Source organism: Protopterus annectens, chromosome 1.part0 (genome assembly GCF_019279795.1).
Source record: "Protopterus annectens isolate FY-2018-M chromosome 1.part0, PAN1.0, whole genome shotgun sequence".
Taxonomy (NCBI): Eukaryota; Metazoa; Chordata; order Ceratodontiformes; family Protopteridae; genus Protopterus; species Protopterus annectens.
In genome coordinates, this window is record NC_056725.1 from 711,145,212 (window position 1) to 711,167,113 (window position 21,902).

The window sequence follows — 21,902 nt, forward strand, 5'->3', positions numbered from 1 at the left end:
GCCTTTTCAGCTACAGTGATGTGCACCATTTTGGAATTTAACTACTTCAATGAAGTGGAAAAAACATGTCTGAAATAAGTTACCTTCAACTTATTATGCCAATGATTACTTTTAGAGAAGGCAGTACTTACCTCATCATCTGGTTTGGATTCTGTAACCTCAGCATCCTCTTTAGTGTTGACTTCCAATGCTGCCATAATCGCACTAGGCAGGTGAGCTTGCTAGAAACATAAAATCATGAGTAAAGTAAATCACATGCAAAACAAGTCAAAGTGCTCAACCTCCATAATCAGTTAAAAAAAAAATCTAACCCAGTATTTTAAAACTCACTGGTTATGTCACTGCTCTAATCCTGACCAAAGCCTCATCTACTTCCATATCCCTGCAATTTTTTTTATTAACAGCGACTAACCTCTCACACTAAAAGGTTTGAAAAGAGAAACTGTAACATCTTTGCAGATACTCTGTATATAAGCTGCACCTATAGGTTTGATAAGAGAAACGAACATATTTGTATATATTTCTGAATATAAACTATATTCTTCACAGGCTTGAAATGTGAGACTGTAACTTGTATGTTAATACAATATGTTTGTGCATATACTGTAACTTGCTTGTCTTTATCGGTTTGTAAGTTTGGAGCTTTTCTCCCCTGGCCTCCGCTGAAAATGGACATGTATCCAGTCGGACTATCCCGGCCAACAAATGTAAACTAAATAAAAAGTACAGTTGTGTACACTTACTATAAATGTAGATGTTCGAGTGTATTCACTGTTGCAGTCATTACATTTGAGTTATCTGCTTGCAGGTAGCCCTCAGTCGGCCTGATTAACAAAGTCTTGGGTCCCGCTTCGGCTGCTGTCCTTTCTTCCATGACGTCAGGTCGTCAGGGGTATAAAACATGCAGCCGACTCCATTACATCAGTTTTTCTTGCCCCAGATGTCAGGTGCCCCCCTAATGGGAAGCAATTAAATATAAAAGTACAATGATATACCTCCAACAAAAAAATCATACACACCAAAAAGGCTTTTAAGCATAGAAAGGAAAGTAGAGGTATAGCCAAAAGAAGTTGGGGGGTTGGAGGGAGGGTAACCAGGACTGCAACAGTGAATACACTCGAACATCTACATTTATGTTAAGCGTACACAACTGTACTATGTTCTTAGTGTTTCACTGTTGCAGTCATTACATTTGGGTAGATTCCCAAAGCTATGGTTGGGAGGAGGAATTTAGATAGCATTAGGACCAGCTATAAGGCCCTGCAAGACTGCAGTGGCAAAGCCAGCTCTGGATTTAGAGAAAATTGGCAAATGATAATGCTTGGTGAAAGTATGTACAGAACTCCAGGTAGCAGCTTCTAGGATGTCCCTGATAGGGACGCCTCTGACAAAGGCTGTAGAGGTAGATGCAGCCCTGGTGGAGTGAGGTCTGATCCCCTGGGGGATAGGTTTTCCATGGTGCTTATGGCAGAAATGAATGCAATGGCTTATCCATTTAGAAATGGTTCGCTTTGAAATAGCCTTCCCCTCTGCCCATGCAGCAAATGCCACCAGCAGTTGTTCAGATTTCCTTTGAGGTTTAGTCCTGTCCAAATAGAATCTAAGTTGTCTGTGCACATCTAAGGAATGCAGTATCCGTTACCCTTTATTCTGTGGCTCGGGAAAGAAGGATGGCAAATGAATGGACTGATTAAGAGCCACACTGGATACTACCTTGGGCATGAAGGACGGATTGGTTCTGAGGGACACCCTGTCTGCATGAAAGATGATGAGAGGCTCCACTGTCACAAGGGCCTGTAATTCAGATACCCTTCTAGCTGAAGTGATTGCTAAAAGGAAAGTTGTTTTCCAAGAAATAAATTTTAAGTCTACAGCAGCAGCTGGCTCTAAAGGAGGTAGAGTGAGTTTCTTCAAAACAAAGTTAAGGTCCCAGGCTGGGGTTGGAGCTCTCCTGGGTGGTCTTAATTTTTGGTCCCTCTGAGGAACTGCTTGAGCAGTGGATGAGAGAAGAGGGGAGGTTCTGTTTTATAATGAGCTGAAATGGCTGAGGCATGGATTTTAATGAAGGAAAAAGACAGGCCCTTGTGACGCATCTCAGTTAAGTATTGTAAAATATGAGGTAAATTGGGTGCTGCTGTGCTCATCCCTTGAGATTGGTTCCAGGCACAGAATCTTTTCCATTTTTCAGCATAAGATTTTCTAGTACTAGGCCTCCTTGCCTCTAAAATGATATCCATCACAGGTTTACTGAGGGATGGTAAAGGAGAGATTTATGCAATTAGCCAGGCTACAAGGTTCAGTGTTAGAAGCTAAGGGTGCATAATCTGGTTCTCCTGCTGAGACAATTGTGAAGGAGTCTGAGGCAGGTGGCATGGGGATAAAGTACAGTTGTGTACACTTACCATAAATGTAGATGTTCGAGTGTATTCACAGTTGCAGTCATTACATTTGGCTAATCTGCTGGCAGGTTGCCCTCAGTCGGCCTGATTAACAAAGTCTTGGGTCCTGCGTCGGTTGCTGTCCCTTCTTCCATGACGTCAGGTCATCAGGGGTATAAAACATGCAGCCGACGCCATTAAATCAGTTTTTCTTGCCCCAGATGTCAGGTGCCCCCCCCCCAAATGGGGAGCAATATATATATATATATATATATATATATATATATATACATATATATATATATATATATATATATATATATATATAGATATAGATATAGATATAATGTATATAATTTAAAACACAAAACATATACCTCCAAACAACAGCAAATACACCAAAAAGGCTTTTAAGCATAGCAAAAGAAAGGACAGGTATAGTAAGAGAAAAGCAAGGAGCTGGAGGGTGGATAACCAGGACTGCAACAGTGAATACACTCAAACATCTACATTTATGGTAAGTGTACACAACTGTACTATGTTCTTCGTGTTTCACTGTTGCAGTCATTACATTTGGGTAGAATCCCAAAGCTATGGTTGGGAGGATGGATTTATACAGCATTAGGAGCAGCTATAAGGCCCTGCAGGACCACAGTGGCATAGCCAGCTCTGGATTTAGAGAAGAGAGGTAAATGGTAATATTTGGTGAACGTATGAACTGAGCTCCAGGTAGCAGCTTCTAGAATGTCTCTAGTAGGAACCCCTCTGAGAAAGGCTGCAGAAGTAGATGCAGCCCTGGTGGAATGAGATCTGATCCCCTTTGGGATAGGTTTACCATGGTGCATATAACAGAAATGAATACAATGGCTTATCCATTTGGAAATAGCTTGCTTTGAAATAGCCTTTCCCTCTGCCCCTGCAGCAAATGCCACCAGTAGTAGTTCAGATTTTCTCAGAGATTTTGTCCTGTTTAAGTAGAATCTAAGTTCTCTGTGTACATCCAATGAACGCAGAATCCGCTCACCCTTGTTCTGTGGAATGGGAAAGAAAGTTGGAAGATTAATAGTCTGATTAAGAGCCACACTGGACATCACCTTAGGCATAAAGGATGGATTGGTCCCGAGAGCCACCCTGAGCGGATGAAAAATAATGAAAGGCTCCACTGCCATAAGAGCCTGTAATTCTGAAATCCTTCCAGCTGAAGTGACTGCTAAAAGGAAAGCTGTTTTCCAAGAGAGAAATTTTAGGTCCGCAGTAGCACCTGGCTCAAAAGGAGGTAGAGTGAGTTTTTCCAAAATAAAATTGAGGTGCCACACAGGAGTTTGTGTTTTTCTGGTAGGTCTTAAATTTTTGGCCCTTCTGAGATACTGCTTTAGCAGAGGATGAGAGAAGAGGGGAGGTTCTGTTTTGTAATGAGCTTTTTATGGAAGAAAAAGATAGGCCCCTTGTGAAGCATCTCAGTTAAGTATTGCAGAATCTGAGGAATATTGGGCATTGCTGTGCTTATTCCTTGTGACTGGTTCCAGGCACAGAATCTTTTCCATTTGTCAGCATAAGATTTTCTAGTACTAGGCCTAGCCTCCAAAATGACATCCATCACAGGTTTGCTGAGAGATGTCAAGGGTGAAATTAGTTGAATAGCCACGCTGCAAGATTCAAAGCTTGGAGCTGAGTGTGCAGAATTTGATAGTTCTGCTGAGACAGTAGGTAAGGTGTCTGTGGAAGGTGCCACGTTGGAAGGAGTGACACACTGCGCAGGAGTGGGTACCAGTGTTGGCGAGGCCAGTCTGGAGCAATCAGAATCATTTTTGGTTTGTCCTGTCTGACTTTTAGTAGAACTTTGGAGAGCAGAGGCAGGGGGGGGAAAGCATAGACTGATAGGTTTTTCCAGCTGAATGATAGAGCATCCACTTTCCAAGCTTTTTGTGATGAATTCTTGTGCAGAATTTGTCCAACTGATAGTTCTGGGGTGAGGCAAAAAGATATATGTCTGGGCTCCCCCATTTGCGTGTCAACATGTTGAAAACTTATGGTTCCAGTTTCCATTCGTGTGGGCCCATAAGATTTCTGCTTAGTTCGTCTGCCAGAGTAGGAATGTGTACCCCCCTGCTTGTTTATGTACCACATGACTGTGGTATTGTCGGTCTTTATCAGTAGTTGTCCTGGATGAAGGTAGTCCTTGAAGGCTGTCAGAGCATTCTGTACAGCTAGCATCTCTTTCCGATTGATATGTAGGAGCATTTGATTTGGGCTCCATTTGCCCTGAATGCATTTCCCTGCCAGATGAGCCCCCCCAAGCGTAGTCTGATGCGTCTGTACTTAGGGTTTGGGTGGCAGGGAGTGGAGTGAATGACAGTCCCTTGTTTTGGTGGCAGGCTTCTGCCCACCATAGGAACACTAGTTGCAAGCAAGGTGTAATAGGAATCATTGTTTCCAGGCTGTGACAATGTTGACTCCATAAACTTTTTAAGTACCACTGAAGTTTCCTCATATGCAGTCTTGCATATGGAATTAGAAGAATGCAGGAGGCCATGAACCCCAAGGCTTGCAAAATTTGCCTTGCAGATAGCAGGGTCTTTGTGGCCACCTGTTTGAAGTAAGTCACCAATTGAATTTGCTTTTCTGGCATAAGGTAAGTCATCTGGGCAGTTGTATTCAAGCCTGCACCCAGGAATGTAATTTCTAGAGAGGGTACCAGTTGTTATTTCTTTTCGTTTATGGTGTACCCTAGACAAGTCAGAACTCTTTTTACAAAAGCCAGATGCTTTAGAAGAATGTTCTTGTTTTCTGCCTGAATTAGACACTTGTCCAGGTATGGATATATTTGAATATTTCTTTGCCTACAAAATGCGATTAGTGGAGCCAGGCACCTTGTGAAGACCCTGGGCACAGTATATAAGCCAAAGGGCAGAGCAGAGAACTGGTAATGCAAGTAGCCTGCTTTGAAGCAGAGGTATCTTCTGCAAGATTTCCTGATTGGGGTATGCATGTAAGCCTCTTTTAAGTCTACAGTTACCAACCAGGCATCTTTCCCTAGCATAGGTAACTGTTGAAGAGTCAGCATCTTGAATTTTGGAATGTCCAGATATGCATTTAGAGTGGATAAGTCCAGAATTGGATGGCCTGATTTTTCTTTTCTGGATACCAGGAAAAGTCCTGAATAGAAACCTTGTCCCTTTTCCTCTTCTGGTACTGGTTGAATAGCCCCCATATTCATGAGGGACAGGACTTGTTTCTGGGCTTCTGCCCATTGATTTGGAGGCTGATCTGACCATCCCGTTTGGGATTGGCAATGTGTGGAAGTGAAATATGTATCCCTGGGATACTATATTTAAAACCCATTTGTCCTAGGTAATCAGTTGCCAGTTTTGTGCATGAAGTGCCAGTTTTCCCCCCAAAGGGGCGGCCAACAAGTAAGTGCTTGGTGATTGTAGAGGAAAATCATTGAGACTGTTTACCATAGGGAGGTGCCTTGTTGCTTCCAGAATTGGAGGTGGAGGCACCCCATTGTTTTGTTCTAAAAGTTCCTTGTGACTGAAACCTGGAGCCTTTGGAATATCTGGATTTGACTTGAGCGGCTCTCGAGGGAACTGGAAAGGACCTGTTCTTAGTAGGCCAGTGCCTACTAAACCTGGGTGGCTGCACTTGTAAGAAATCTTTCACAGTTTGCATAGATTTAGCTTCATCTTCCATCTTTAACACTTCTTCAGCCTTATTACCAAAGAGACTGTCCTGCTGTAAAGGAGCATCCAACAATTTTGCTTTAACATGGTCAGGCAGATTTTGCACTTTGAGCCAAGCATGCCTTCTTATCACAGATCCAGTTACAGCAGCCCTGCAAGAGTCCTCCAAAGAATTAAAACCACATTGCAATGTTCAGCTGAATGCAATAAATCCTGCAACTCTATTTTCCACACAGTCAGATATCAACATAACTTTCTGTTTAAGTAGTCCCATGACATGCTGTTGATATTTAAGCATATGAAATTGACAGTTTAAAGCCCTGATTGCCAAGGTTGCAGACGTGTAAACCTTCTTACCCCATCTATCCAGCGCCCTGGAATCTCTATCCGAAGGGGTAGGATTTTTAGGAGTAGAGGCCTTAATGCCTTGCCTTTGGGACCCTGAGAAATGGTTTCAGGATCAGCAGTAGAGTTTTTGAAAAGGAATTTGTGGGAGTCAGGAACCCTGTAGTATCTGTCTGGTTTTCTAGGAGCTGGAGGCAGAGAATCAGGAGCATTACTAGATTCTGTAAACACATCATCAACAATGTCTATAACAGGAGGTATAGCCAAAGGCCTATGCAGAGGAAGGAGAAGAAAATCCCTAAGTCTCTTTTTATATTCAAAAAAATCCTGACTTTCCCAGTGGAAATGTTCCCTTAAGGTATGTAAAGTTTCTCCAAAAGAGAAATCCTCAGGGGGGGAGAAGCAGAAGGGATGGAATCTTCTGCATCAGAGTCCTCATAAGTAGGTATAGATAAATCCTGTTCAGAAAAAGAATCAGTAGAACTAGAAACCTGATCAGAAGATTCATAGTCAGTGCCTTGCCTAGGCCTCTTAGCAGGAGGGGGTTGGCTACCCCTGATCAAGGTAATTAAATCTTCAGCCATTTTGATCATTTGCTTTTTAGGCATTGGGGCCTGCACATGTGGCCCAAGCGTCGGTTTTTTAGACATAGAAGGAGATTTTGGCCTTAGTTTTGAAGATGGTGTCAGTTTAATATACAAATCTTTAGGCTGAAAACACCCTCAGAAGCCGATGCCTGCTCAGAGGCTCCGGACCCATCTAAGGTAGAGACATCCGCGGGTCCAATACTTAAAGCATCTCATGGCATTCCGGACTCTGAATGGGTCTCAGTAGAGGCCTGCGAATCAAAAGTAGCGGGTATCAGGGGCTGCAAAAGCTCTTCACTGAGTACTGGCGAACTAGCGACTGGCTTAGGAGAAACGTCATCGTCAGTTTTGGACCTTGATGGTTTGTGTCTGTCTTTTTTTTTGCATTTTTTTTTAGGTATTCCGGTAGTCGGATGGTTAACCGACATAATTTCTGGATAGTTAAATCGTGATCCAAAATATTCAGAAGCTAAAATATACCGACGTTTAATAGTGCGTTGATTAAATTTAGCACAAAACTGACAGCAAGGTGCGTTATGATCAGGGCCTAAAAATTTGGTATACATCGCTTCATGTAGTTCCTGTGACGCTTTCTACGTGGGTATGACCACACGTAGATTGCGTGACAGAATAGGTGAACATTTGCGGTGTTTAAAGAATAAAGATGAACATAATGCTTTGTATTTACACAGTTGCAAATGCAACGAATTCAAAAAATTTTTATTTTTTGTGGTTGATAGAGTTCTTCCTGACCAGGGGGGTGATATTAGCAACAAGGTAGCGATCAAAGAGTTGGAATGGCAGCTTCGACTGAATGCTATAAAATTTCCTGGTATTAATGATTTTATTTCTATCAAACCAGTGTTGAAATCAAAGTCTGGTTTGGTTTAACACACTGGGGTTTTTTTAGTTCATGTTCCATATATTACATAGATAGTTATACAAAGTAAAAAACTTTTATTAATATATATACATATATTTATATATATTTTATTTTTATTTATATATATATATTGTAATATGTTGCAAATAGATGTTTTTTTAGATACTAAAACATTTTAGGTGTCATTGTGACAATTTATTCACATTTATTCATATGTATTTATGCATTCACTGCTGCTGCATCAATTTGAAGATTTTTTGTATTATGGAAAATTTATGTACGTTTATTTAAGGTGGATGTTAAATGGTGGTTTTATTGATTGATTGGTTAATTTTTCAATTACTAACCACTAATTGTTTTTAGTAATTTGTATAAATTAGGAGTAGTTGTGTATTTTCACTGACTCTGATGATGCCAGTATTTGGCGAAAGCGCTTAGTCAGTGTATTGTTCGTATTAAATTCTTATTTATGTTTCACTGACACGTCTTTGCTTGATTCCTTGGTGGCCTGGTGAGCTGTGGTCATTGTGTTCGTGTTTAAGGAATACAGTACAAATGAAAATCCTTATGAGGTATTTGCTTCCCACAAGTAATGCAATTATTAACTTTTACTGACATCGGTAAGGAGCAAGAAAAAGTTTCCCCAACAGGGTACTTAGCTTTTAGTTGAAGACTTCGGTTCTGAAACTCGAAAACAAAAATTTCAGGGGTCGGCCGACCGGCACTTGCAAACTGCTTCTGCTTCGGGCACCGCTTGGCAAGAAAGACTGATGTAATGGCATTGGCTGCATGTTTTATACCCCTGACTACCTGACGTCATGGAAGAAGGGACAGCAACCGACGCAGGACCCAAGACTTTGTTTATCAGGCCGACTGAGGGCAACCTGCCAGCAGATTACACAAATGTAATGACTGCAACAGTGAAAAACGAAGTACATCCGTGACGCACTGTGCAGGAGGGGGTACCAGTGTTGGTGCGGCCAGTCTGGAGCAATCAAAATCATCCTTTGTTTGTCCTGTTTGATTTTTAGTAGTACTTTGGAGAGCAGAGGCAGCGGGGGGAAGGCATAGACTGATGGGTTTTTCCAGGGGATGGACAGAGCATCTACTTTCCAGGCTTGTTTGTGGGGAGTCCTTGTGCAACATTTGTCCAATTGGTAGTTCTGGGGAGAGGCAAACATGTCTATATCTGGGCTCCCCCACTTGCTTGTCAACATGTTGAAAATCCTTGGTTCCAGTTTCCACTCGTGTGGGTCTATGAGGTTTATGCTTAGCCCGTCTGCCAGTGTATTTAATTTTCCTGGCAGGAATTGAGCTTGTAAATGTACTTGGTAGCTCAAGGCTGTGTTCCACAATGCCATGGCTAGTCTGCACAGGGGGTAAGAATGTGTACCCCCCTGCTTGTTTATGTACCACATAACAGTGGTGTTGTCCGTCTTTACCATTAGTTGTCCTGGAAGAATGTGGTCCTTGAAGGCTGTCAGAGCATTCTGTACAGCTAACATTTCTTTTTGATTGATATGCAGGTGCATTTGACTTGGGTTCCATTTGCCCTGAATGCACTCCCCTGCCAGGTGAGCCCCCATGCATAGTCTGATGTGTCTGTTGTTAGGGTTTGGGCGGCAGGGGGTGGTGTGAAAGGTAGTCCCTTGTTTTGGTGGCAGGTCGCTGCCCACCAAAGGAACTCTAGGCGTAGGCAAAGTATGATAGGAATTATTGCTTCTAGATCCTGAGAATGTTGACACCATAGGCTCTTTAGATACCACTGTAGTTTCCTCATATGCAGTCTTGCATATGGAATTAGAAGAATGCAGGAGGCCATGAACCCAAAGGCTTGCAGTATCTGTCTTGCAGATAGCAGGGTTTTTGTGGCCACTTGTTTGAAGTAGGTTGTCAAATGAATTTGTTTCTCTGGCGTGAGGTAAGCCATCTGGGAAGTTGTATTCAAGCTTGCTCCCAGGAATACAATTTGTTGACAGGGTACCAGGTGTGATTTCTTTTTGTTTATGGTGTACCCCAGGCAAGTTAGAACCCTTCGTACAAACGCCAGATGATTCAAAAGTATGTCCTGGCTTTCTCCCTGAATTAGACAATCGTCTAGGTATGGGTATATTTGAATATTTCTTTGCCTGCAAAATGCAATAACTGGAACCAGGCACTTTGTGAGTACCCTGTACGCAGTAGATAAGCCAAAGGGCAATGCAGAGAACTGATAGTACATGTAGCTTGCTTTGAAGTGTAGGTATCTTCTGCAAGATTGCCTGATTGGGATGTGCAGGTATGCTTCTTTTAAATCTAGTGTTGCCAACCAGGCATCTTTGCCTAGCATAGGAAGTAACTGGTGAAGAGTCAGCATCTTGAATTCTTGAATCTCCAAAAAGGTGTTTAGAGTAGACAGGTCCAGGATAGAACACCATGAATTGTCTTTTCTGGGTACCAGGAAAAGTCTCGAGTAGAAACCTTGCCCCTTTTCCTCTTCTGGTACCAGTTGAATAGCCCCCATGCTTAAGAGAGGAAGTACTTGTTTTTGGGCCTCTGCCCATTGATTTGGGGGGTAGGTCCGGCCACCCGCTTGGTGATGGCAAAGTGCGGAAGTGAAATCTGTATCCCTGGGACACTATATTTAAAACCAATTTGTCCTGGGTAATGAGTTCCCAATTCTTTGCATGAAGAGCAATCTTTCCCCCCAAAGGGGCAGTCAGCTAATAAGTGCTTGGAAATTTTAAAAGGAAGTCATTGAGACAGTTTACCATAGGGTGCAGACTTATTATTCCCAGATTTGGAAGGGGAGGCCCCCACTGCTTAGTTCTGTGTCCCTCCCGGGACTGAAACCTGGGGTTTTTGCTGTGTCAGTGTTTGGCTTGAGAAGACCTGGAAGGGGCCTACTAAATCTAAAAGGCTGAACTTGTAAAAAAAAATCTTTAACAGTCTGCAGAGATTTAGCTTTAGCTTTATCTTCCATCTTTTTAAGAACTTCCTCAGCCTTGTTGCCAAACAGGCGGTCCTGATTTAAAAGAGCATCCAACAATTTAGCTTTAACATGATCAGGCAAAGATTGCTCCTTAAGCCAAGCATGACTTCTGAGCACAGATCCCGTAACAGCAGCCCTGCAAGAGGCCTCTAATGAACCAAAACCGCATTGCAAAGTATGTTTTCCAACTTGTTCAGCAGAATGCGTTAAATCTTGTAATTCTTTATTTTCCACACAGTCAGGAATCATCATCATTTTCTGTTTAAGCATGTTGTTTAACATGTTGCTGATACTTTAACATATGAAACTGGCAGTTTAAAGCCCTAAATGCCAAGGTTGCAGAAGTGTAAACCTTCTTACCCCATCTATCCAGCGCCCTGGAGTCTCTATCAGCAGGGGTAGGATTTTTAGCAGTAGAAGCCTTAATGCCCTTGGGCACCTGTGAAATAGTCTCTGGATCTGCAATAGAATTTTTAAAAAGGAACTTGTGGGACTCAAGGACCCTGTAGTATCTGTCAAGTTTTCTGGGAGCAGGAGGCAAGGAATCAGGGGCCAAACTAGATCCCGAAAAAGCATAATCAAGAATGCCTAGTAAAGGAGGAATAGCTAAAGGCCTATGCTGAGGTAGGAGAAGGAAATCCCTAAACCTCTTTTTTGAATCAGAAATATCCTGGCTTTCCCAGTGGAAATGATCCCTTAGAGTACGTAAGGTTTCCCCAAAAGAACGATCCTCAGGAGGGGAAGCAGAGGGAATGGAGTCCTCTGCATCAGAATCTTCATAAGTAGATAAGGGCAAATCCAGATCATCAGAAGAATCAGAAAAAAAACAGAATCCTGATCAAAAGATTCATAATCAACTTAAGTCCTAGGCCTCTTAGAAGGGGGGGGGGGTTGGCTACCCCTGATTAGAGTTATTAGATCTTCAGCCATTCTTATCATTTGTTTTTTAGGCATAGAGGCCTGAGCACGTGGCCTGGGCGTACTTTTTTTAGACATGGTTCGAGATTTAGGCCTAAGTAAAGAAGGAGGCGTCGGTTTAATATGCAAGTCCGTAGGCCTGAATACACCTTCAGAAGCCAATGCCTGCACAGCGGCTCCGGACCCATCCAAGGGAGAGACATCCACGGGTTCCATAGTTGAAGCATCTTGTGGCATACCGGACTCTGAATGGGTCTCAGTAGAGGCCTGCGAATCAGAAGTAGTGGGTATCAGGGGCTGCAAAAGCACCTCACTGAGTACCGGCGAACTGGCGACTGGCTTAGGAGAAGCATCATCGGCAGTTTTGGACCTTGGCGGCCTGTCCCTGTCTTTATCTTTGCGTTTTTTCGGAATCTCGGAAGTTGGATGGCTAACCGATGACATTTCTGGACAATTAAACCGAGAACCGAAATATTTAGAGACGAAAATATACCGACGAAGGATAGTGCGCTGATTAAATAAAGCACAAAACTGACAGCAAGACAGGTCAGGGCCTATGCAAGGAATACAGAATGAATGAAAATCTTTATGAGGTATTTGCTTTCCACAAGTAATGGAATTATTAACTTTTACTGACATCAGTAAGGAGCAAGAAAAAGTTTCCCCAATGGAGTACTTAGCTTTAGTTGAAGACTTCGGTTCTGAATCTCGAAAACGAAAATTTCAGGAGTCGGTCGACCAGCACCTGCGAACTGCTTCTGCTTCGGGCACCGCACGGAAAGAAAGACTGATGTTATGGCATCGGCTGCATGTTTTACACCCCTGATGACCTGACGTCATGGAAGAAGGGACAGCAACCGACGCAGGACCCAAGACTTTGTTAATCAGGCTGACTGAGGGCTACCTGCAAGCAGATAACCCAAATGTAATGACTGCAACAGTGAAACACGAAGAACATCTGCAAATAGTTTTTGTAACTTCATTTTCTAGAGGAAAGCTTCATATAATATAGTGCTCAAATATTTCATATAATATAGTGCTCAAATATTTATTTGCTAATGCTGCCACCTCTGACCTAGCAGTTATGCAATGCAAAACAGTGACACACTCAATCTTTAATCAACATGTAACTACAAGGAGGAAGGCAGAGTAGAAAGTAATAAAGGATCTTGATATCCTCACTTTTTACTTTGCTCAAAATCCCACATGAAGGTATGTTTGTTCACAAGTACAAAGGGGCAAACATGTGATGTAGTACTACAGCAGATCACAGACTTTCATCTGACTGTTCATCCAAGACTGCTCACAGCCAGCATGTTATATAGCTGTTTACTCAGAGAGTAAAGACTTGCATAGCCATCATCCAAATTTTTGCTTTCAATTCTGCTATGAGATTACTTAAAAATACAATATTTGCTTTCTAACAAACTGATAGCACCGGCAACAGTTTTAAAATGCTATATATGATTTACTGTTGCGTAACTGTACTTTTTTTCAAAGTTAAAAGGTTCTCTTAGCAAGTTTACTGCATAATGGCCATTTAGCAGTTTGCATGCCATTATCCCATATTTTAACTTATTACCTAAATATACATCTTAAAAAAATATTTTTTTATGGTTTAGTGCATGGAGTACACCAATTATGCTATAATACTAGATAAAACAAAATTCTTATGCACCTGCCTGATGTCAACAGAAGCATACAACTTTTGCTATGCACAGTATTCACTATAGATGTGGTGAGAAAGCAAAACAGCTGTGAAAATAATACATTTCTCAGTGCCAGACAGGACTGCTTAAAAGCTTTGAAAGCAGTTCAGAGGTACACTGTGCTTTCGGCCAATGTATGTGTGGGAATGCTAAGGGTTATATGCCTTTCATAACAACACTTCACTCTTTTACATGCATTTTTTATGGAACACCTGAGTAGATGAAGGTCCATGTACTACAAAGAATTATGATGGAGACTCCCCAATCATAATGGACTAATAATGCATTCTCAATATAGGTGTCAACATTCAACTCTTCAGCTACACTGGTGGTGAATTTCTTAATATCCCTGTCTTGAACATGCAAGCTTGTTATGGTTGGAAACCCAAACAAAATCCTTTGTATGTTTTTATAACAACTGCTGTGTTAGTCAATCAAACCTTAATCATCTTACTGCTGCTAACTTACATTTCAAAATAATTACAAACTATCGTGCCAGGTTGACAAGGTGATTCATAAAGAAAGAGGTCCTTCAAGGCTTTGTAAACCAAACATAGGTCATCTAGCCCCTTCCCCTTTTTAACACCACCATATTATCTCAAGCTGCGTAACTTTCTTGTCAAGATATGAAAAGAATTCTGCACTGTGATTAAAATGGTCTAACTAATGAGGTATGCAACCATGGTAAGGCTATCCTGGAAAAATTACAAATGCCATTTGGTATCAGAAGAATCACACCCTAAATTCTGAACCACAGCTTAAGCATTTTCTTCATATGTGAAATTTAGATCTACAACAGTGCCCAGGGTTTTTATTTTTGGTTGGAATTAATGTGTTTCCTAAAGTATGAGAGACCCTAGGATTCTTCTACCAAAGAAAAATACTGCATTTACTAGTATTAAAATCATTTTTGTACCAAACATTACAGATCTCACAAATCTGACTAACTTGCAATCATCTGCAAGTTTTTATACATTTATACTCTGGTTATTTGGGTTGAAGACTATGGAGCACTTTACAGTTAAATGACTTATGCAGGACTAATGGAATCAAATCTAGGACTAAGATTGCGGTTGTTAGCACATTAAAACCTTAATTGTTTGCACTAAACTGACAGACAGTAGCCACAGGCAACATGTAAGCATGTAAAACTAAGAGTAGGTTAGGAACAGTACCAATTGAGCAATCATATGAACCATAAGATGTCTAGCCATATATACCTTTAAGTAGACACACCTGAAAGTTCTTGCCACCTTTTGCTAGTGCTTAACATTGTTCACCTCCAAAATCAAACCGAGCCAAATATGATAACTCTGGTGTAAAGATGTCTGTCTTCCCATCCAACTGTCAAAGACAGGGTTGTACGAAGAAAAGGCGAGTGCAAAAAAACATATACATTAAAAAATTTAAAAAAAAAGTGTGGAGGAAAAATGAGGAACTAAGGTGGAACAGATGCTTTAGGTGTGATACAACAAGGACAATAAGATTTGTGAGAAGGTTGAGAACACAGCCTGTACTTAAAATGGTAATGACAGAAATAAAGGCAATTCAGCATGACTGGGGAGTGATGAGCCTGTAACATACAGTCAGGAAGATGAGACAACCTGGGGAGAGGAAGTACAAAGGAACAGGAGGGATAGAAGAAAGACTAGGCAAGAGAACTGAGATGGAGCAGAGAAGGAGGCAAAGAATGCAGAGTGGGATGCATTGAGTCTCCGTTGAGTGATTCAAGGCTAACGGTGGAGATGTAAACAGGCAAAATAGCCAGACCAAGTGCCAAGTGCAGAAAGGAAGGGAAATAATGATGCATATGTAACAGGGGTGTAAGGAACACAAGGAAGAATTGATGCTAGTGGCAATATAGGAGGTAATGCTATGTTTTCAAGCAGCTCAGAAAGAGTGAGCACAGCTGGAATATCAGAGATTCAGTAGTGCAGAGAAGTGAGAGGACTACCTTAGGGAAAGCAATCTAGAGACCTGGAATAGAAACTTAGTAAGGAAAGCAGGAGAAATGAGGGAGTAGTTCTAGTGACTACAGACTCAATTACAAGAAATGTCACATGGGTAGGAGAGTCAGACTGTAGGGGAAAAATTTTATTTTATTTATTTTATTTTACATTTGTTGACCGGGCTAGTCCAGCTGGATCAATGTCCATTTTCAGTGGAGGCCCGGGGAGAAAAGCTCCAATGATGAAAGCAAGATAATAAAAATAAACATATACAATTAGCTCAAAAGCAATGAGCAAAAATATGAAGATATTAGTACAGGTAATACAAATCTAAAAAGAGAACAAATAAAACCAACTAAAGTAATAAGTAAGGGATTAACTACCTTCAATACATAATATGTAAGACATAAATATAAAAGACGATTAAAAAATTTTTTTTTTCTGAGTTCTCTGGGGACTAAGATAAGAGAGGAAAAAACAGACGTGAAAAAGCTTCTCAAACATGTCAGGAAGTGCACACATGCCACAATGCACATGGTCACCGATGCCTTGGTGGGTGTTAACTACAGAAAAAGACACAGGAAAGGGCACATGAGTTAGTCTTCTGCACATGTAAAGATTAAGGTGTGCAGTGTGCAATGGACTTTTGATTGCGTTAACACACTAACAGGATGACTTTGCCGTTAAACAAAGGTACTAGAGTAGGGTGGATGGGAGGGAAACAGAAAGATAACAGAACAAAAGATGGGTAATATTAGGACAGGGTTAGCATTTTCCTTTCACGTTCAGCTGTGTGAAAAGACAGACAATGCAAAACAGAGTGAAGGTAGCAGTTTCTATAAAGAGCACAAACTGTGAGGTACTTGATGGCAGAAAAACAGAGCAAGGAAAACAGAAATCTTCAAAGATCACAATGTTAGTAACCTAGCAATTAGATTACAGATAAAAAAGATGAAATCTGGTGACTGGCTACAACACGCTGACCACACGATGCTGAAAGATGATGGTGAACAGGTAAAGGAAAGGACAAAGTCATGAGGTAGGAAAAAAGTTGGTTTTAAGGGAGGCTTGACTTTCAAAGAAGCAAACAAGCACACTCCAACATCCAAAATCAGGAATAGAGGATGAAACAGTGGAAGAACTTGACCAAAAAGGATTAGGTCACATAGTAAAAGAAAGACAAAACACTAGAAACAGTAATTTGCAAAGAAAAGGGGATCTGAAACAAACATATAGCTGCTCCTGGCCAAAAATGCCTGTGCAACAAGCTATACTTGCTTGTGAAGGGAAGAACAGGGAAAAAGAACAAAACTGAAGTCTTGAATCAGACAAAAGGCAGACTACAATTAAGTAGTGGAACATTCTGAAGAAAGAGAAGAGAAAAAACATCCAAGTGAAAAAAGTGCAGAACATAAACAACTATGGAAGAATGGACAGGACAGAAAAGCAAAGCAGCGATAACACTGAGGTCAGTCTAGTTTAACAAGGAGATAAATGGAGACAGCCATGAGTTCTCGAAGAGGGAAGAGAAATGTACACAAAAGTATGGGAAGGTTAGAAAATAGTAACAAATGTAAATAAAGTTCTAGCAGAATGAATAGAGGAAAGAGAGCTGTACAGTTACATAGGAGAATGAAGAAATGTAGAAAAGGAAGGAATTCCTTGCCTCAGTCTTTACAAAAGAGAAAAAATGGAGACTGCCAGCATGAGAGGGTCAGAGAGAGTATGTTCAACAGTCACATGTCCAGGGAAGCTGTAGAAAGAAAACTCAAGTAGCTAAGGGAAACTAAGGTGCGAGGAACTGACAGCATGAACCCTTAATTCTAAAGAACCCTGCAAACCTACTTATAAATCACAAAAGAACTTTTATCTGGTTACAAAGCAATTGTGAGGTACTAGAGAGATGCTATGGTGTTGCCATTCCACGAAGGAGAAGGAGCTACTAATCTTCTGGGAGACTAGAGACCAATCATTACCCCGGTGGCAAGAAAAGGTATGATGTCCTTCAAGGATGCATCTGCAGTCATAACAAATGGGTTGTCCTGCCTCAGGCAGCCCTTCGGCCGGCCGGATTCCAAAGTCTGGGTCTGGCCTCGGCTGATGTCGCACTTCACCCGACGTCATAGCTGCTGGGGTATAAAGGCATCAGCCGACGCCATTTTCCTCAGTCTTTCTTGCCGCGCGGTGCCCGAAGCAGAAGCTGTTCGCAAGTGCCGGTCGATCAGATCCAGAGATTTCAACGTACCGAAGACTTCTAAAAAGCTAAGTACCCCGTTGGGGACTCTTTCTTGCCTCAGCCGATGTCAGACAAAGTAAATAATTGTTTAACTTGTGGGAAACAAATACCTCATAAGGATTTCCACTCTTACTGCCTTCCTTGCTTAGGCCCAGACCACGACATATCAGCTTGTTTAGCCTGTGCTTCCATTAACCGACGGACTCTTAGACGTCGGTCGGAGTTTGCAGAAGAGTTTTTTGGCTCCACTTTTGCATATAAAATGCCACCGGAGACTCCGACTACACATTTAGCTAAAAAGCGCAAAGAAAAGGACCGACACTCGCGGCCCGCGGTTTCGGCTGAAACCACGGTTAGGCCTACCGCGAGTGTCTCGGTTTCGGCTGAAACCGAGACCTCGGTTCTCCCTTCGGCCGAAAGCACGCCTCCGATAACAGAGGCCACACAGGCCATGACTGAATCGGCTACAGATATTCCTGCTGAAGTAGCAGGCACACAAGAGTTGTCTGACACTATTCTGTTGGACATCTCTACTCCTGCACGTGGGGCAGCTTGGCCCCCTGCTTCTATGTCTATCAAGGCCTTTTCCAGGGCTAAAGCAGCCAAACTTTCCAAGGCCTTACCTTCAAAAGCTCCCTCTCACAGGCCTACCTCAAGTTCCCAGATTCTCAGCCTCGCTGAGGACCTTATTTCTCTGATCAGGGGAAGCCATCCTCACCCAGACAGGGCCTCACAACCCCCTCCTGAAAAGAGGCCTTGGACTGAACCCCCTGAACCTCTGTCCTCTGACTACTCCTCGGATGGTTCAGATGTATCGGACCATCAGGAAGGCCCGTACTCACCTTATGAGGATTCTGATGCAGAAGACTCCATTCCTTCTGCCTCACCTCCAGAAGAATTCTCTTTTGGGGAAACCCTACACTCAATGAGGGAACACTTCCAATGGCAGGGTCAGGATTTTTCCGATTCTAGGAAAAGGCTTAGGAATTTTTTACACTTACCACAGCATAGACCTTTAGCCATTCCACCTGTACTATCAGTTGTTGATGATGCATACAATGATGTCAGTACTGCCCCTGATTCTCTTCCCCCGGCCCCTGCAAAGCCTGACAGATACTACAGGGTCCCGGATTCTCACTAACACTTGTATAAGGCTCATGCTGCAGACCCAGAAACCATTTCTCAGGGCCCTAAAGGTGTTGCAGCTGCCTCTGCCAAAAACCCACTACCATCTGAAAGAGAATCTAGAGCTTTAGAGAGATGGGGTAAAAAGGTTTATACATCTGCTACTCTTTCTGCCAGGGCTTTAAACTGTCAATTTCACATGATACAGTACCAGGAATGTTTGTTAGATCAGCTGAATAAAAAGCTGGCCTCTCCTGAACCTTTAGACCGTAAGTCTCTTCAGGATTTGGTACACAATTCTCAGCAGGTCAGTAATCATTTCTTAAAATGTGGCTATGATGCACTGGAGGCTTCATTTAGATCAGCTATGACTGGAGCAGTGATTCGAAGGCATGCCTGGTTAAAAGAACAATCCTTACCAGACCATGTTAAGTCTAAACTCCTGGATGCCCCTATGGAGAAACAAAGTTTGTTTGGCTCCCCTGCACAGGAGGTTCTAAAGAAAGTGGAAGAAAAAGCAAAATCTGTCCAAACAGTCAAGGATTTTTTGCAGGTCCAACCACAAAGGTTGAGCAGAAATTGGCCTTCAAAGAATTGGTCCTTTCCAGACAACTCCAGAGCACAGAGAGGCAGAAATAGACGCCCAAGAGGCAGAGGTCAATCTAGGGGTGCCTACAGGGGTCGTCAGTGGCAACCTGCCAACCAAAGAAGTGCCGCCACAGCTGCGACTGCAACCACTTCTACAGGACAGACATAATGACTTGGCTCTGATTCTGCCTACCAGGGAACAACTGGAAGCACCATTGGGCGGAAAGCTAGCCTTATTCTCAAGAAATTGGCATTGTATTACAGGAGACAAATGGACTTTACAAACAATAGACAAGGGCTACAGGTTTCACTTCCACACTCTACCAAAAAAGAGAGGAATGCCAAACCTTCCACCAAGCCAGAAATCAGAGGCTCTAAAACAAATCATCAGTTTACTAAGGATGAGAGCAATAGAAAAGGTACCATCTATGGAACAAGGCCAAGGATTTTACTCCAGACTATTCCTTGCACCAAGAAAAGAAAATCAATGGAGGCCTATTCTAGATTTGTTCGCACTGAACACATACCTCACTGTTCCAAAATTCAAAATGCTGACCCTACAGCAACTTCTTCCCATGTTGGGCAAGGAGTCTTGGCTGGTGACTCTAGATCTCAAGGAGGCTTACCTGCACGTCCCTAGACGACCAGATTGCAGAAGACACCTCAGATTTCTTGCAGGATCAGAGCATTATCAATTCTCAGCATTGCCCTTTGGCTTATCTACTGCGCCCAGAGTATTCACGAAATGCCTGGCATCAGTAATTGCTCATTGCAGGCTTCAGGGAATTCAAATCTACCCATACCTGGACGACTGCCTAATACAAGCGGACAACAAGACAAAATTAATAAAGGATTTGGCCTATGTCATACAACTGCTGCAAGCCTTGGGATACACAGTCAACATACAAAAGTCAAGACTAGTGCCATCTCAAAGGATAACATTTTTGGGTGCAGAACTGGACACAATAACTCAGACGGCTTTTCTCACAGAGGAAAAACAAAAGCAACTACCAGTCTATTTCATGGCATTAACAAGACAAACTCAGCTTACTGCAAGAAAAGTCCTGCAGGCCCTGGGTTACATGGCATCCTGCATAATATTGATCCCACATGCCAGGCTGCATATGAGAAAGTTACAATGGTACCTAAGGAATGTATGGTCTCAGCACAGACACAGTCTAGAAGCCCAGATACCAATCATTCCATGTCTGAAAAAAGAATTCCTGTGGTGGGCTCAGGCCTGTCAGATAAACAGAGGATTGCCATTCCACAAACCACATCCAAGGCAGACCATCACCACGGACACCTCAGACCTAGGCTGGGGGGCACACATGGAAGACAAGTGTATCCAAGGCCTATGGTCACAAGACCAGCTGAATCTGCACATAAACCTAAAGGAGATGCTGGCAGTGAAACATGCAATCGAGGCATTCAGACCATTCATCCAGCAAGGACACCTGCTGATAAGGACGGACAATACCACAGTCATGTGGTACATCAACAAACAGGGAGGCACACATTCATACCCTCTATGCCGGACGGCAATGGACCTGTGGAACTTGGCCCTGAATCTCAACATCCAGCTGCAGGCCAAATTTGTACCAGGAAAAGAGAATTCACTAGCAGACAGCTTAAGCAGGACTACCACGGATGCTCACGAATGGATGCTGCATCCAGATATTTTCAAAACCTTAACAAAGAAATGGGGAATGCCAGAGATAGACCTGTTTGCCTCCCCACACAAACACCAACTGAAGAAATTCTGCTCAAGAGTATACCACCCACTTGCCTGGAGAGTGGACTCCCTTTCTTTCAGCTGGAAGGACCTGACAGTATATGCCTTTCCACCTCTTCCTTTGATGTACAAAGTTCTACTGAAAATCAGAGAGGAACAGCCAAAGGTAATTCTGATAGCTCCAGACTGGCCAAGGCAACATTGGTACCCGCTGCTGAGAAGCATGTCTCGGACGCATTCATGGCATCTACCTCTATGTCCTTTACTTCTAACGCAGAACAACTACAAGATCCTGCATCCAAACTTAAAAACACTGCAGCTAACTGCTTGGAAAATCGCATAAAGCAAAACCAACTTGATTTATCTCAGAGGGTTAAGGACATTATCCTGGAGGCTCGCAGACCCTCCACAAGGAAAACATATTCAGCCAAATGGAAAAGATTCCTCATTTGGAGTGCAAAAAAGGGAGAAAATGTCACACTAGCAAACCTAGCAAACATCCTGGAATACTTAGCAGAATTGTACCACAATGGCCTGTCCTATTCTTCCATTAAGATACATGCATCAGCAATTTCAGCAGAGTACAACATGGATCCTCCTGTCTTCTCTCATCCTCTCCTCAGACAATTTTTGAGAGGTATCAAAAATGTAAAGCCTCCAAGGAAACCACCTTTGCCTGCATGGGATCTCAATTTCGTACTAGAAAAATTGACACTTCCCCCTTTTGAACCAGCAGCAACAGCAGACTTACAGTTCTTATCTTGGAAAACTGCCTTCCTGCTAGCAATCACTTCA

The 21,902-nt window shown here is 42.4% G+C and overlaps 1 protein-coding gene across 2 annotated transcripts in view; it reads right to left on the reverse strand.

Moving 5' to 3' along the window:
- The window catches only part of SYMPK (symplekin scaffold protein), a 2,606,756-nt gene that overhangs the window by 234,140 nt on the left and 2,350,714 nt on the right, over positions 1-21,902 (reverse strand). For both annotated transcript variants that reach the window (XM_044062505.1, XM_044062497.1), the window contains one exon: positions 132-221. In XM_044062505.1, the coding sequence (XP_043918440.1) occupies positions 132-221 (90 nt within the window). The remainder of the gene's footprint in view (positions 1-131; positions 222-21,902) is intronic.